Raw genomic sequence first — 17,746 nt, 5'->3', positions numbered from 1 at the left:
GTATGTTTGTCCTCCAGGCCAACATTTAAATCTGAAATATCAATCGCCAACTATGAGACATAAAGAAAATGGAATTGTATGTTGACACATTTTAGTTGATGTTCAACCAGCCCAATTCACCTCATTGAAAATAATATTGATGAAAACAACTACAAAAACATAGTTAAAGATTTTATTTTATCAATGTCTTAGTACTTGCTTTGATCAACATAAAAAACTGGACAAAGAAACTTTTGCATATACTGTAGGGTTATACTATATACTGTATATGCATAAATTAGTACTTAAAGTTTCATACTTATGTACCAGCAAACTTCAGGAAAAAAAAAATCTGGATTGCCAGCATAACTTTGAGCACAAAAATTTCATTATTTGCTTTACATAATTACTCTAGCAAATACTCAAAATTTAAACAACTATTCTTAAAAATCATCACTAACTACAAACTCTTGTTTAACATTATAAGAAATGGTTGATTACCAATTAACAAATATTGCCTGATTTATTTACACAAGTAATGTCATTTATACCAACAATTAGACATCAGATTTTTACAACTATGACCACAAGACTGCTGCAAAATGTCTAAACCTTTTGAAAAGCAAAAAACAAAACTTTAGCAATCAAGTCAAATAATTGTATACTAACAAGTGATATAATAAGATTTTCACTGATAAAATGAATACTTAAGTAAATTGCAGAAATCAGAAGAATAATACATAAAAATTTCAATGTAGATTTGATTTGCTCAAAGAATCTAGCAAAGATCAAGTTCAACTAGGCTCACATGAATAACAACATGGGTTTTCTTCAGCTTTATATTTATTATCTCAATTTATTGTCAGAGACATTGAAAATATAAATGATGAACTTTAGAGTTCATTAGAACATCAACTTTCATGAGCCTTAGGATTCATTTCAATTAACAGATGAGCACATGTTTTAACAAGGTAATGCTCCATGGCAACTATACAAAGAATTGCAAAAGAGGAAACTCATTCAACACACAGATTGAAGATCAAAAAGAAGTTAAGAAGTGTACTGCTTGATATGATTCAAAACTAAGATGATTTAATGCCAAAACATACTAACAAATATTTGAGAAAGTTGAAAGTTACTTCTATTTGTTTTTTTTTTTTTTTGAATATCACTTTTGAAGAAACTTTGTATACTTTTTTTTAAACCTTTGCTATGATTTTTTTAAAGCTAAAAATTAGAAATTAATACTGTAAACTGGTCTTCTTTACTTTTCATACCTGTTCTCGCTTTTGTTGTTTGTTGTCTGTTTAGCTAATTGGCAGTATATCTCATCTCTCATATCCAAGTTTTCAATCCCATTCTAAACACATCAAAACAAATACTATTTCAATAATTCTCAATGTTATGTAGTAACTCTTTTATAGTGAATTTTAATTCTTACATTTTACTATAGTATTTAACAACTTAGATTAATTTTCATACTTTTAACTTCACTTTTTGATATTAACTAGAGCATTTAATATCTCATTACAAAAAAAGCGAAACTCATTTTTTTTTTTAAATAATGTAAAATTTTAAGGCAAAGAAAGTAAATTCCTAAATTAAATAAAAAAAAATCTACTATCTTATTTTTTTAAAACTTATTTTATAATTATATTTTAAGTAAGTTCTATTAATACTTTCTAAATTATTATAAATGAAATACAATTTTTAAAAATAAAAAATATGTAAAAACTGTAATATTTTACTAAAATACAAAAAAATATTATAAAATTAAAGTTACTTTTACAGAGAAAATTAAGATGTATTAAGATGACTCATGGATAATTTAATTTTTTTCTTATAAGAATAATGCTTATTCAAAAAATAATCAAGTATATACAAAAGGGAGACAGAAAGCTCAACCAATAAAATCGATAATTAAGTTATTCTTACTTTTTAAAACAACTGCAAACAGAATTTTGTACTTACTCTTAGCACTGCAGCTATAAGTTCATTGTTTGTTTCTTGTCGATCTCTTTTTAAATCACCCATAAACTTCATAATTACTATAAATTAAATTTTACATATAATTCCATGAGCTTTAATTTTGCTAGCAAGCCTTGCAACTGCACACTTTTCAAACACTTTTTTCACCATAAAAAGTAACAACACAACAACAAAAAATACCTTTGTAAATATCAGCAGCTTGTCTACTAAGAGATTTATTGTTAAAATTTATCAATGAACCAGTAATGGGCTCCTGAAATTTAAATTTATTTTAATGTTTTAAATTATAAAAATATTTGTTTTTAAACTAATGCTTTAATAGTCAGGAAATATTTAACTAAAAAGTATTTCATAAAATGTCAATTTCTACCTTTCCAAATACAACTAAACTGTTGATGTAGTTCCACATCCAGTCATCGTCCTTGGCTGAAAGGTTTTTACGAAGCGAGCTAAGTTTACCAGCTTCTGAAATTCTAGCCAAAAAAAAACAAACTGAAGTTAAACTAAATCACCATTTACAATTCCTCAAAAAAGACAAGTATAAGAAAGATTTAGCCTCTAAAAGCTTCCTAATTGAAAACTTCTTGCAAAAAATTGAAATTTAGTGTCCAGAATTCTGTATTTCCATTACAAAAAAGTATTTTTATACAGCATTTTAAGTTAATGATGGTAACTTAAGCAATTAGAAACTTTAAGCAATTAGTGGTATAATGATTTTGAATCTTCATGCAACTTTTAGAAACTCATAAGAAAATTGAATAGAAAAGTCATCAAAAAAGAATGACTATTAGCCTTAAAGATTAACAATATACTAGTAACCTACTCTGGTAAGCTGTAATATCTCATGGCAAACTCCATCATAGAATATGGTTCTGATTCAGGTGTAACACTTTCATTTTTTTTTATTGAACTTTTTCCAGGTGCTGTTACTGTCAAAACATTCTCACCTTGCACTTTCTAAACATTAAGAAAATCACTAAACTTTTTTTCAAAGTTTAAACTAAAATAGTAACTTTAACTTGTGAGAAACCTTTTAGCTATTTATAACTTTCTATTTTTATAAAATGCTTTCTAGTCAAAATTCAAAGATAAAAGCAACCATCTTATTTGTTATTTTATCATGTTAACAGTTTTTTAAAAGAACCAGAAATATCTTTATTTTATTTAATAAGTAATATTTTTAATGTCAAAAACATATCTTTTTAAATGTTTCTTTTTTTGTGCAAAGTAATACCTCATATTCCTTGACTATAGTAACAGGAAATTTTCCTCTGTAATCATTAATAGTTCCCCACATCATCCCTGCCTCAATATCTTTCTTGTTGTAAACTTTGATTATTGCTCCTTTTTTAAACGACAAATGTTCTTGGGTAGGTGCAGTGTAGTCACTTAATGCTTGGACATATTTTTCTTGCTAAAGTAATAACAATTTAAAATTATGAGACACTTATGAAAAATTAAAAAATACGTTTTTGGTGTTGTTATTGCAACCATTTACTTACCTTTTCAGCAGCTTTTAGATAAATATCAATTAACTTTTTGATTGATGCAGCCTACAAAATTAAAAAATTTACAAAACTATAATTTAGATTACAGAATTTCAGAATAAAGATCTATTTAGAAGAAATAATAACAGCATAAACTTAAAATCTAAAATATTAAAATATCAAATTTAAAATCTAAAAGATTCTTAAACTTCTTAATTTCAAAAAACAACCTTGACTGTATGCAGTACGATTTTTCTATCAGGTGTTTCCAGAGTCACTTTGTCATTAATTGCTTTTACTTCAATCAAATCATTGTATCTAAATACAGTTGCATTCTAAATGCTTAAATACCTTTTCACTTTATGGTGTTAAAGGGATATTTATTTTGATTTTAAAAAATGTTTACTTTTAACAAAAAAAAAAAAAAATTTAATTTTATGACTTTATTTTTTTTAAAATAGTTTATTTGTAAACATTTCTATTATAGAGAAAAGATGAAAAAAAGTATCAATCCATTATCACCACCTAAAAAAAACTTCTGTAAAAAGTAAAAAGCTCAATGTTTCAGAAGTATGAATTTATACAAATCTTAAAGAAGATTCACATATCAGGTTCACAAAAATGCTGTAGGCTTCGTAATGAGCATTTTATCTTGGCTATACATACATTGTAATAAAAAAACAACTGCATAGGTCACAATTTTTAGAAATAAAGAAACTAAAAAACTTAATCACCCACTTTAAATGACCAGTTGTTGTTAATTCATCTTCAACAGACTCTCTTGTCACAAATCTTATTCCTGAATGTGAAACAGCCAGGTAAGTACTAATACTTCTTTCAGCATAACCCTAAAAATATATATATATTAAACAACCATTATATTGCACACAATTGTTAATCAAAAATTATCTGTAACATAATTTAACTAAAAATATTTACTTAGTTGAATAGTATTAGACACCAAAAAGAGATAAATTAACACACAACTACAGAAATCAGAAAGACTATTACAACTATGTTATAACATTTCACATAATTTTCTGTAAAATGTTCATACATTTACTCTGTATAATCGGGAGAAATATAATGGCAGCTCTTTGGCAGCAAAGATTACTGACTCTTGAGTCATTGTTTTTGCTAGTAAGAAGGAAAAAAATTTGACATAAAAACAAGCAACTTCACATGATAGAACTATTTTCCTTAAAAATCTTCAAATAATTTTTCCATTTATTATTTTCAAGAATCACTTTTCAAAATTGTTTTTCTTGTAAGTAATAAAAAGTAACTTAATTTTTTTGCACAACATTTTTGTTTCTAACAGTCACTTTGTAAGCAATTTGTAAGCAATTTGTAAGCAATTTATAAGCAATTTGTAAGCAATTTATAAGCATTTTGTAAGCAATTTGGTATGAAAAGACTCTTAGTTTTATCATGCAAAGTTGCATAATTAAAAATCAACTTACATTAACCATATACAATCTTGAAAAATATAATGGAAGATCTTTTGTAAAATCTATGATCTGCGTAAGAATTCTGTCAGGTGGTGTTGGTGCATTTACATGACGTGTAAGATTTATATTTCCTGAAAGTTAGGTGTTTATGCATAATGTATTGCAGTGTTTTTTTAAATTTGTTTAAAAAAGTTAGTAAAATTAATTAGATATATTCGATAAATATGCTTGAATTCGAAAATGATAACAAATAACAAACATTCAAATTAAATTACAACTTTTCTTAGATAAAAAACCAATTAAAAAACATAATTATGAAATATAATAAAAAAATATATTGACTTAAGCAAAAGTAGAATCAAATCTAACAATCTGTTTCAATGGATTAAAAAAGTACTGCAATATTTACCTAATAATCTCTGCATTTTATAGCGGTCCTCTAATGAAAGCCTACAACAAGTTCTACTTCCCAAGTCATCCAAAATCTAAAAATATGACAAAGATGTTGATAAAGAAATAAATAAGTAGTTTGTAAAAATTTAAATAATTTCTATAACTTGTTTAATAGAAAATTACTTAAAACTAAGAATTAAAACAGCTGTCACACTTTAGCAGTTATAGTTAATCAATTTTAGAAAATGAGCTAAAATTATTTTCCGACTGTTTATTGGGTTATTTCTTTTAAAGTTCACTTTTGGATCATTCTATCACTTAAAACTTGATTGAAAACTTAGATTCTACCAAATTATTTTTTAATTATCTCTGAGACAGAGACAACAAATTAAACATTTTAAAAGTTTTTTCCACTGAGGTTTTTCAATTTTTTTTTTAATTTTTTTTTTTTTTTTTTTTTTATAAATTACAACAGTAACTCTCAACAACAAAAAATATCCACATAAAAAAAGCCACAAAACAAGTAATTAAATTTTGTAAAAGTCATAAAAGCACAACCCCTTCTGAGCAAAAGGAAGTGTCCCACTTTTTAAAATGCTGTGGTTCTATTGTCAAACTGTTCCTGTACTTCTTTTCCTTACTGAAGGGAAATTATCAAGTTATTTTTATATGAAATGCTATTTTTTATCAAAGAAATAAAATAAAATTTACTTGTCGGTAAATTAAATGCTTCAGCGTGGCATTCATAATTTCATTGGGGAAAAAAATCTAAAGTATTTAATAACAAATTAAGTTTAATATTTTTATATTTATTTTTATTTAATATTATATTTTAATATTTATTATATTTTATTGTATTTTAATAATGTATATTTAATATAAATATTTTAATAATTTATTAACAAACTATTTAAATTCTCTCTCTCAAAATATATATATTTTTTATGTTTCTAATATTATAAAAAATAAATCAAATTTTTTTCAAATAACTAAAATCTAAGAAAACATACTTCCTTTTTTAAAAAGATCTTCCAACGAGTATTAGTGTAGGTCAAGAAGGGCAGGTTTTGGCGAGGGTAAAGAACTGAATGAGTAAGTTGGTCACTATCAACAAAATCTTTTTTTGGATTATGCAGTTTATTGCTATTATGTATTAACACCCCATTAACCATTGCTTCATATTCAGGATTGGAATTTTCTTCAAAGCCCTAATTAATTTCAAAACAATTCTTTTGGGTTAAAAATTTTTCACTATTCAGTTTAAAAACAAAAATTTCATTGAAAAAAATACAAACTAGTTAAGCTAGTTAAGCTAGCTTAAAAATAATTGCTTGAAAGTTTCTAGATATATTTACATGCACAATAATAAACTTATAAATTGATTTTTTTTTTCTTTAAGTTAAGTTTTTAAAGCTAAGTAAGGAAAATCTTTACTTTTAACTAAAATTTTTTGCACAAAAGAAAATTAAACAAATGAAGTTAAAACATAAAAACAGAGTTTTGTTGACCATAATCTATAGCTTAATATTACCATTGTTAAACATAATATCACCATTGTTAAAGTATATGCATTGTTAAAGTATACAGATTTTTCAAACAAGTCTCAAACGTTGAAGCATACCTAAATATTTGATGGACCGTTAAATGATGTGTATAATTAAACTCTACTGTACCTTTATGACTCCTTGTATTCCAACAGGGAGTCTCCTTATAGATTTAACAGAACTAGCTGACTGAGGTGGGATGTTGTATGATTTAGGAGGGGGAGGAGGAGGAGAAGAAGAAGGATATAGTAAGTAAGGTGTTGGAGGTATATCTGTTTGATCTTCATAACGTCTCTGTGGCACATAAGGATAACCTAAAAAATGATTAAGCCAAATGCAATATGAAGTAAAAAAATCAATTTGCCATACCAAACTCATAAGATTAAGTTTTGATTTTAAAACTTTATCAAAACAAAAGTTAAATAAACTAACTATTTCTTTTTATGTTATAAAGCTCATTCTGAACATATTGCTGTTGCTGTGAAAGTTGATTCATAAGCATTAGTTGTGGGTCAGTTGAATGTACATTAGAATATATATGATTATTATTGTATGCAATTTCATTTGGTATGCGATTTGGATAAAAGTCCATTTGACCACCACCTTTTATTTGGTTCTAATAATTTAAAAATAGTTTAAGAAAAAAAATATTAAAAAAAAAACACTAAAGTAATTTAAGAAATAAAATTTTAAATTTATCATAACTTACCAAAAGTTTTCTATTTTGAAACAGCTCTTCATCTTCATCTGCAAAGACTGGAGAAAAAATATTGTCAACATATGCAGATACTCCAGAGCCATGTGTTCCATAAGATGCAGGATGTCTATCATAGCCTTTCTGGTGTTCAAATCGATTAGCAATGCTTGCAAAACGATTCTTTGTAGACCGTGAAAGGGAAGCACTTAAAGGACTGAGTATAGAAGGTTGGACTTTTTTAGTTCCTCTAGGCAAAGTGTGATCATTAGCACGAAAATCTTCAGACATGTCAATAACTTCTTGATTTTGAGCAATTATCTCAGCAACAGTTTTGGTCTGATTTTTAGAGTTGGCAGCTTTTTCTGCTAAATTCCTATTTTTTGCTAAATCATTTTTTGAGCTTTTTTGATCACGCTTAAACTTTAGTTCAGTAGACCGTTGTAAAACTTCCTCCATATCCCATGGTGGTCTTGGAATGTTTTTTTTTTGTAATGTATTAGCTCTAGAGGAAGCAGCAGAGTTAGGCTGAGAAGCTGATGGCATAATAGGTGGAGGTGGAGGTGCTGGTGGGGGAGGAGCTGACTTTTTTCTGTTAATGACGCGCTGCATAAAAACCTCTTCTAGCTCATTAGGCTGATGGTTTTGATAAATATGAGATTCATAGTTAGGATAACGCTGATATGGATCATGAAAATGAGATTCTGGATTGAAATATCTAACCTTTTGAAATTCATCCCTTCTGAGCTGACGCAACTTTAACTGGTTTTCTGCACTAACATAAGGTGGTATATGTAAAGGTGTTTTATTTAGAAATCTGTCATCAGAAGAAAAGTAATCTTCATGAAAACTTGCTCTTCTTGGTGGGATAAAAGGTGCTTCAGCTTTTTCTTCCTGTTGGTAAACTAGAGGCTGCATTGACAACTCTTCTGAATATGCTTGACGCAAACGCTCTAACCGTGTTCGGTGAGTGTATGATTTGTGAGCTCTATTAACAATGTTTTGAAATAAAAACTATTTTTAATTGTAAAAAATTTAAACTATTCTTTTTGCAATAATTCACAGGAATGTTAAGATATAAAACAGATGTTGCTAGCAAATTTGATAAGAGAAAATTTGAACAATTTTGAAAATATTTTTGAAGAGTCTTAAAACATGTTTATTTACATTCCAATTTTTTTAAATTTTGAAACTCATTAAAAATTTTGTAAAACATTTATAAAGAAAACTTACTCTATGATGGTTTCTTTTCGCCCTTGAGGCATTGGATTAGCTCTGTCTAATGAAATGCATGTGTGTGCCATGCTGCAAGGAAATCCCTGAGGTTGCTCTAGCGTGGAAATAAGGTCAAGAATTGTATCATCTCCACAAAGATCAAGACGACATGATCTTTCAAACTGCAAGTAGAATGACCAACCAGAAACAGCTGGATCAGCAACATCCCTTAAGTATTAAGTAATGATGTTTGTGATTGAAAAACATTCTGGTCAATTTGGCATTTTAAATATGCTTTCTAAAGATGATCAACGTAACTATATTATACCTGACATGTAAAAATGATTTAGCAACATTTTCTCCTGAAGCACTTGACTCTACTTCAACAACCTGTTGGTATCCTATTTTTCAAGAAAGAGTAAATTCTATTTTACAATAGCTTTTACTTGCTATCAGCTTATTTAGTTATATTAAGAACTATATGCATGCATGGATAAATGGAAGGATAGTATGTAATGTATGTAATGTATGTAATATATGTAATGTATGTAACGTATGTAACATATGTAATGTATGTAATGTATGTAACGTTTGTAATGTATGTAATCTATGTAACGTATGTAATGTATGTAATGCATGTAATGTATGTAACGTATGTAACGTATGTAACATATGTAACGTATGTAACGTATGTAACTTATGTAATGTATGTAATGTATGTAATGTATGTAATGTATGTAATGTATGTAATGTATGTAATGTATGTAATGTATGTAATGTATGTAATGTATGTAATGTACACTACCGTGCAAAAGTCTCCGCTCATGTGTAATATTTGCAAGGAACAGTAAATGCAATACATTTTAGGATGATTTTAAATATATAAAAAGAAAAAAATGTTAATATAAAAAGTTGATGAGGCCAAATCATAATTTTGCATACTTTTTCCTTTTCTTTTTGTTTCAAATAATTTTGTTTACCTTTGTTTTGTTGAGTTCTGCTGCTAAAAACATGGCAGAAATTTTTCTATATGAATAACCTTTTTCACGTAAAATACATATAAAGTTCTTCAGTATTCTTTATTAAATTTAAAACTGCACAAAAGTTTTAACCAAAATATTTTTTGTAAGCTTAGGTTTGACAGTAGCATGATACTTTCCGGCATGGTAAGGATAATTTCAGTAATTTTAATTGGTTGCTTTTAATAGACTTATGTTTATATTTATACTTGAAAATGGCATTAGTGTGCGCATTTAATGTCTTGAATTTAATAAAGAATTTGAGAAATGGTGAAAGTAAAGAAAGAATATTGTGAAGAACTTCGTGGCAAAATATGTATTTTACGTGAAGAAGGTTATTCATATAGAAAAATTGCTTCCAGGTTAAAAATATCCGAATCAGGTGTGAGATATGCTCTACAACGATTGCATGATATTGGTTCCAACAGTGACAGATCACGTTCTGGAAGACCAAGAGTTACATCACGGCAAGAAGATACATTTATTGTTGTGTCCAGCAAAAGAAATAGAAAAATTCCAGCCACAATTTTAACAGCAGAACTCAACAAAACAAGGGTAAAGCCAGTATCAACTGATACTGTAAAAAGAAGACTAAGATCAGTCAACTTAATTGGACGCATTGCTGCACGTAAACCTTTGTTGAGGGCAGTAAATAAGAAGAAAAGATTGGAATGGGCAAAAATGCATAAAAATTGGGGATTAGAAGATTGGAAGAAAGTTCTATGGACAGACGAGAGTAGGTTCGAACTTTTTGGTACCCGACGTCGCGTGCATGTTAGGCGTTTACCTAATGAAAGAGTGCTTCCTCAATGTATACAAAGTACTGTAAAACATGGAGGTGGTAATATTATGCTTTGGGGATGTTTTGGCAATGGGTTAACTGGAGATTTAGTTAAAATCACATCTACCATGGATAAACACATGTACCATAATATTTTGGTTAAGCACGCGATTCCATCTGGTATTCATATAATTGGGAAAGGATTCATCATGCAGCAGGACAACGATCCAAAACATGCATCTGGATTATGCAAAAATTATTTGAAACTAAAAGAAAGGGGAAAAGTTTGCAAAATTATGACTTGGCCTCCTCAATCACCAGATCTATCACCCATCGAAAAGTTGTGGGATGAACTGGATCGGAAGATCAGAGAAGCAGGTGAAACATCTTTTATTAATCAGCAAATGCTATGGGAACGTTTGCAAAAAGCTTGGAATGAGATAACAGCGGAAACCATGAATAAATTATTAGCCCGAATGCCAAGATTATGTGCTGCTGTTATACGCCCCAAGGGGTCTCATATTGATGAAAATAAAATTTAACATTTACAACTTTGTATATTAACATTTTCTTGATTTTATATATTTAAAATCATCCTAAAATGTATTGTATTTAGTGTCTAATTCATTGTTTAATAAACAATTAAAAATAAACGCAATTTTCTTGCAAACTTTTGTTACTTTATTGAAATATTACAAATGAGCGGAGACTTTTGCACGGTAGTGTATGTAATGTATGTATCTATCTATGTATCTATCTATGAATACATACATATATATATATGTAAAAAAAATTTTATATGACATAAACAAAAATAATTTTATAAAGAAATACCATCAGCCATTTCACACATTAATGATATATTTGACAGTTCTGACAGTGCTTTCCATTCTAATAAAGTAGGTGGAAATACCCTACCAGTTGAGTTAACATGCCAGCATAACAACTTTCGTTGACAATAAGCTTTATACTCATCATACCCATGGTCAGAGACATATCTTAAAGAAATATATTTCAAACACTAATACTATGAAACTAATTGTTTCTTTAGATACCTGATTAATTTTTTAACAAAAACACATTTTATTTTATTACAATTAAGTGCACACTAATAAGTTAATTTATATTATTGGCAAAAAAAAAAATTTCTTCATTTAGCACATATTTATTAGCAGAATATTTCTTACTTTAGCACATATTTATTGGCAAAATATTTCTTACTTTAACACATATTTATTCATTCGAGGAGATGGAGGGAAACAACATAAACATAACCCAAAAAGAAGCCAACCACGATGGAGACTTTGCTCAGAAGGATTATTTTGAGTTTGGAGAACCAGTTGTGAAAATATTTCATCCCGAAGTTCTGGTTGTCGAATTCCCTAAAATAAATTTTAACAAAAGGAATTGATTTATATTACTTTAAAAGGAGTCTGAATAAAAAAAACAGCATTTATTAGAAATATTTAGAACAGATTTAAAAGTAACACAATCCTTTATTAAAAACTAACTTTATTCACAATATAATTTCCCAAAACAACTTGTCTCAAACCATTCATAGAAACATCATCCATAAATCGCATTATCTAAGGATAAATGCAAAGCAAACTTTAAAAAATAAAAGAAACAAAAAAGCAAACATTTTTTACTACAAAGTTATGCTCTGAACTTAAAAGTAAACTTTTTGGAGTCACAATAGGTATTTTAAACAAACCAGAATTAAAAAAATTTTAAAAGAATTCTATTAAATTAAGTAATATCTTTGTTAAATTTTTATCACCAATATTATAGATCTGCAATTTAAAAGTGGTGGTAAAGTAGAGAAAAAGCAGATTCCTTACAAGTTTGAAAGTTAAGACAGCATCAACAATTTCAGTGTATTTTTGCTTGAGAAGTGAAGTTCGAAGAGGAACTTTTCTATAAGATATACTGACGTTATCCTAAAAATAATTGTAGTATACTATTTCAATAAAACAAAATCCCATTTATAGAACTTTTAAAATATCCTCCACCATCAATAAAGCACCACTTAACAACCAGGTGGTATTATATGCCATAAAAAAAATTTTCTGAACTGTTTTAAAAAAGTTATAATTGTAATAAAATTTAACTAAACAATTTTATAATATTTCAGTTTACAAAACTCACATAAAAAAATGTAAATAATAAATAAATAACTATTTATAGAATACAAATATTTGTACAGCTATTTCATCAGATCTAATATTAATATTACTTATATTTATTGTTAGGAATAAACAAAAATGATTTAGTTTATAACCAGTAAACTTATAAAGAATAGTAAAATGTATTTCATTATTTTTTTTACTTATTTTTTACCTGAAAAAATAATCGTGCAAATTTTGAGAAATAACACAAATCAATATCCCCAGGAAGAGTGTTTTCAGCATAATCCCAAGGTGCTACTTTTTCAACAGCTATAATATTGTAATCTAAGTGAATTGGTTCCCAGTCTAAAATTTGCAATAAAATTAAAATAACATTTTAAAATGCTTTTATGAAGTTGATGAAAATTTATCTGAAAGTTTTTTTAGATTTTAAAAATACAAAATCAACATACGCTTCAATCTGACTAATACAGCTGCAAGATCTGGAGGAATGTCAAACCGAGTAACATCAACAACCTTTTCATATTCCTGAAAAAATCTCTCTTTTTTTAGTTAAAAATAATTAAATAGTCTAAAAAATATATTAAAAGAAATTCTAAAAAGAAAGTTAAAAAAATAATAAAGTGTTAAATAGATAAATGTTTAAATTATCTTGTGAAACCATAAGTAATTAACTCAGTGAAACAAAAAAAAAACTAATAATAATTTTTGCTTACTAGTTTATCTGCATAATGCACTTGTGAGAGGAACTCTCTTTGTCGCTTTGATATCCTGTTAAGCTCATTCGTCTTATTGTGGATAAAGAACTTTCGACTTTTATACATTCTGTATAATGCTTGAAATTTAATGATTCCACGAAGAGAACGTGCAACTTGCTTCCTAAGACATTAACCAACTTTTAACTTATAAAATAAAACATATTTTATATTTCTCATTTTCCAAGTTCATCTTTCATAAACATTTTCAAATAAATAAGTTAAAAAAACTGCAATTTTAAATAATGTAGTTCCTTCAACAGTATTATTGAAGAGCTACTATTTTTACAACTTCAAAGAACACAAAATGTAGAGATATTTTTTGAATTGTAAAAGCAACCTCAATTACAGAAAATATCTTCTGGAAAATAATTTCAACACCTCACTTAAGGAAGCAGAACTGCATTCAAATAGATCCTTTTTTTTCATGAAAAAATTATAAGATTCCAGCATGACATGAATAATTAACTAATTAGTCAAAAGAACCTGACAAATCACAAAAATCTTAATTATTAATAAAATCTAAATCAAACTAAATATGAAAAAGAATACTTAATTTGTTTTAAAAACAATTTCTTGCTTAAAATCTTTTTAGTTTAAAATCTTTAAACCAGAGAATCTTTAAACAAGAAAATATCTTTAAAAGAAAAATGACTACTTTTATAAATCTGAAACTTTTATTTAAAAATTTACTTATAAAAGTTTAAGATTTTACTTTTAGAATTTTATTCAAATATTTCTATATTTATGGTACTTTGTATTATTACTGTTGTTGCTATTATTATGATTATCTGTAATATTCTTATAATTTCAATTATAAAGAAATAAAGTGTGTAAAAGAAAAAATAAATCTACACCAATAAATCATTATATAACACACCAACAACACTACACACTAATGTTACACTTAAATAGAATCACAAAACAGTCAAAAAATAATTATATCAATATCAATAACAAATAAAGTCACAGCTTTTTTAAAAATTAATTTGTTCTCATATTTCCCATCAACTTTCTATAAATCAATAACAAAAAAACCATTTCCAGCCCAAGTTCTATCCAAAATAATTTTAGAGTTATATTTTCTATATTAGTTATGCTTTTTAAAAAAGACACTAGGGAGTTATTACAGTAAAGGCTAATTAAAAACTTAATTACTTAAAAGATAAACTTACAACATCTCAAAATGACAAAATGTGACTTGTGACAATATGGTATTTAAGTTGCAATTAGTAAACAAGTGATTACAAATATACATGTTATATAATGTTTAAATATATTTATTTTTCATTATGTTATATAATATGAATGCTTCATTATATTTGTAATTAATTGTTTACTAATTGCACCTTCATGAATGAAATTTTACAATCACTTACCTTGCTAAGAACCCTCGTGTGTGACTCTGGAGAATAACAACAGCTTCTTTTTCACGTTGAAAAGCTTTTTTTTTTAACCAACCCCGTACCTAAATTATAAAAAGCAATTAACTGTAAGAAAGGTAAATAAAAAGACAAAAATAAGCAGTTATTCTAGCTTAGTCCAATTCCTGCTTAATTTTAATGTTTTAAAATTTTTAAGAAATTTAAATGGTAAATTTTGTAATAAAAAATGCATAAGCTTTTACATGCTTCTGAACCATGACGACATTTTTTTTTATTATTCGTGTCCGTGCATCTTCTAAGTACCACTGAAATGCCTCACATAGAAAAATCTATAAAAAAATATATAAAAAACAATTTATTCATTTAGAAAATGGGCTGATTTTTTTAAATTTAAAAGTTGTTTAATGATTCTTGTTCAGATTTATTTTAATGCTTTTTTTTTCATTTAATAAAAAGAATAAAAAATTGCAGCAAAAAATGACACTTTCTTTACTCTCTCCCATGACAAAATCATGAGAACGTTCAGGAGCAGACTTTAGAATTTGATCACAAATTTTCTTGGTATTTTCTTTTGGAGGATTCTTTAAAATTATCTTTGGCTTTCCACACAATAAAAAGTATCTAAAAGAAAAGTAATTACAGTTCTGAAAAATTTTATGCAACTTGAATGAAAATAAATCTTAAACCATTTCAAAAAAAAAAAAAAACTATACTTAAAAACTCTGTATTTCCTAATGGGAAATCCTATTGGCTTCACAAGTAATGAAAATATTTTGTTTAAACTATGTAAAATTTAAATTTACAACTTTACTTATATTTGTATCAACAAAAAACACTAGAAAAAACCTTTTAACAAAATCATCATAAATCATTTGAATGGGATAACCAGTCTGTCTCAATTTTATAGTTTCAACAATGGCATATGCTTGAATCTGAGACATAACTAGCACATCATCAAAAATAGCTGGTGACTAGAAAAAAAAATATATATATATATATATATATATATATAGAGAGAGAGAGAGAGAGAGAGAGAGAGAGAGAGAGAGAGTGAGAGAGTCAGACAGAGAGATAATAGTTCCACATGGTTATATTGGTTAAAATTACTTCAAACCATTCTTACCTTATCAATATTTGGACGGATGCAATTAACAAAAAAAGTTTCTGATCTTAAAATAAAAAAATTCTGCAATTTCATGCTTAAAATTATGCTTAACTTATTTTCAATGGAATAACATCAACAACAGCTATAGACTTAAATTAACATCTAATACTACACAAATAAAACTCAAAATTAATTATACTTGAACATTTTCTGAAGCAAATTTTGTAAAGATTCATTATAAGAAGAAATAATATTTGAGCCCAAATGATGAGTCTTTTTTCCTTTTTCAGAAGCAAAAAGACTTCGATGAGAATCAAGAGTTAAAAACGTTGGCTGGCTCATATGAATGTTGGGGTTGTCAAGGAATTCTGGAAACAAGCTTGCAATAAACTAAAATCCATTTAAAAATTAATTGATAAAAAATGTAATAAAAAAAATATCAAAACAAATGAAAGCAGAGGTGTTGACAGAAAAAATGATAATCATGATAAAAATGCATACTTAAACTGATTAAACACCTCCTAAAGTTGAAATACTAAATAAAAGTTTTGCAACTTTTTAAAGTTTTGATATTATGAATGTGTTCTTCAAAGTTTATTATGCAATATTTAAATTTTACTACCATTTCAACATCACACACACACAAAAAATCAAAATTGAAGCTCACCATCGATCTACTGTATATAAGAAGTTCAAAAAATTCTGGACGTACAAAGTCACGATTCTTTTGTAAAAACATATCCACCTTTAAAAAAAAATTTTAATTTAAATCAAAAAAATTTAGATATATTAAATTAAAATTTTTGTAGAATAAATTTTTAAGTTACCTGGTAATGGACAACCCCAGCATAATGATGTATACCAAATTCTGGAGTGCCATATTTAGGTTTCAGATAATGTTCATTGCGTGCATGATGCTGATGACATTTGTCAAGAAATGAACGATCTGTAGCCTTAATTAAATTTACTGAATGTATATATTACTTCTTACCAAAAGGAGATTTAAAAAACTTCCATTTATTTTAAATAAAATTGCTATATATATAACAATTGTATCAAAAAAATAATTGTTATATATATAATTGCTATAATTGCTATTTATAGTAATTGTATCAAAAATAAATGGCAGCTTTTTTAATCTCCTTTTGCTAAGAAGATTAAATGAATTTCCTCTCTTTTTTTTGTTAAATGAAGATTCGAAATTATCAAAAAAAAAAAAAAGAAAAAGAAAAAGAAAAAGAAGGAAACTTTAAAAAAGTGTTAAAGCCATGGAATGATAAAAGCAGGTATTTATAATCAATATTTAGCTTAAAAATTTTCTGTTATTTGTAAAATATGAAATAAACATATTCGTCTTAAAGGTTGTGTTTGACCTATTAATTATGGTCAAACTCTCCTAAAATAAACATTTTTGCTGATAAACATTTTTTTTGACACTCAAGCTTCCTTTCAATTTTATATGGTTTTCTACTAATAAAACACCATTTAAAATGTAACAAAATCTAGATCAGAATTACAAATAAAATAAAATTGAAATTAATTACTGAACTAAATATTCAAATGATCAATTCAAGAATAAGATGGCCAAATCAACCTTCTATTAATGAAAATAATAAAAAAAACAAAAATACTTGAAAAACTTTGCTTTCTTCAGAAAGTAAATGAATTATTCCGACTGGTGGTTTTGCAATTAACTCCATGCATACATCATTATCATGAAATTCAACTGGTGAAATACGAAGACGTTCTTCAGAATACAGTTCCTAAAGATATTTTAGTAGATTAAAGGGGGTAAAAGATGAAAAAAATAATATTTGAAA

General features: G+C 26.7%; 1 protein-coding gene across 6 annotated transcripts in view; it reads right to left on the bottom strand.

Annotated features, from left to right (window-relative positions):
• The window catches only part of LOC145184810 (unconventional myosin-XV-like), a 32,014-nt gene that overhangs the window by 6,234 nt on the left and 8,034 nt on the right, over positions 1-17,746 (bottom strand). The window contains exons 16-49 of one of the 6 annotated variants that reach the window (XM_090092392.1): positions 17,558-17,689; positions 16,754-16,879; positions 16,594-16,671; positions 16,126-16,316; positions 15,945-15,990; positions 15,668-15,792; positions 15,310-15,442; positions 15,064-15,150; positions 14,816-14,904; positions 13,398-13,560; positions 13,134-13,209; positions 12,893-13,026; positions 12,394-12,492; positions 12,064-12,138; positions 11,774-11,934; positions 11,387-11,550; positions 9,081-9,153; positions 8,771-8,980; positions 7,553-8,525; positions 7,276-7,459; positions 6,973-7,157; positions 6,310-6,507; positions 6,011-6,067; positions 5,316-5,391; positions 4,919-5,037; positions 4,194-4,303; positions 3,686-3,773; positions 3,471-3,521; positions 3,203-3,382; positions 2,792-2,925; positions 2,339-2,441; positions 2,149-2,221; positions 1,951-2,027; positions 1,257-1,339 (exon numbers count right to left, since the gene is read on the bottom strand). In XM_090092392.1, the coding sequence (XP_089948518.1) occupies positions 1,257-1,339; positions 1,951-2,027; positions 2,149-2,221; positions 2,339-2,441; positions 2,792-2,925; positions 3,203-3,382; positions 3,471-3,521; positions 3,686-3,773; positions 4,194-4,303; positions 4,919-5,037; positions 5,316-5,391; positions 6,011-6,067; positions 6,310-6,507; positions 6,973-7,157; positions 7,276-7,459; positions 7,553-8,525; positions 8,771-8,980; positions 9,081-9,153; positions 11,387-11,550; positions 11,774-11,934; positions 12,064-12,138; positions 12,394-12,492; positions 12,893-13,026; positions 13,134-13,209; positions 13,398-13,560; positions 14,816-14,904; positions 15,064-15,150; positions 15,310-15,442; positions 15,668-15,792; positions 15,945-15,990; positions 16,126-16,316; positions 16,594-16,671; positions 16,754-16,879; positions 17,558-17,689 (4,853 nt within the window). Of the gene's footprint in view, positions 1-1,256; positions 1,340-1,950; positions 2,028-2,148; positions 2,222-2,338; positions 2,442-2,791; positions 2,926-3,202; positions 3,383-3,470; positions 3,522-3,685; positions 3,774-4,193; positions 4,304-4,512; positions 4,593-4,918; positions 5,038-5,315; positions 5,392-6,010; positions 6,068-6,309; positions 6,508-6,972; positions 7,158-7,275; positions 7,460-7,552; positions 8,526-8,770; positions 8,981-9,080; positions 9,154-11,386; positions 11,551-11,773; positions 11,935-12,063; positions 12,139-12,393; positions 12,493-12,892; positions 13,027-13,133; positions 13,210-13,397; positions 13,561-13,776; positions 13,881-14,815; positions 14,905-15,063; positions 15,151-15,309; positions 15,443-15,667; positions 15,793-15,944; positions 15,991-16,125; positions 16,317-16,593; positions 16,672-16,753; positions 16,880-17,557; positions 17,690-17,746 lie in introns of those variants that run through there. The other 5 variants (XM_090092393.1, XR_016453952.1, XM_090092394.1 and 2 more) reach the window with 5 other exon arrangements.

Source organism: Hydra viridissima, unplaced genomic scaffold, assembly GCF_058129835.1.
Source record: "Hydra viridissima isolate aposymbiotic clone 2 unplaced genomic scaffold, HvirCarnegie_v1 scaffold_7, whole genome shotgun sequence".
NCBI classification, from domain to species: domain Eukaryota; kingdom Metazoa; phylum Cnidaria; class Hydrozoa; order Anthoathecata; family Hydridae; genus Hydra; species Hydra viridissima.
This window is presented reverse-complemented; position numbering and strand designations above follow the sequence as displayed.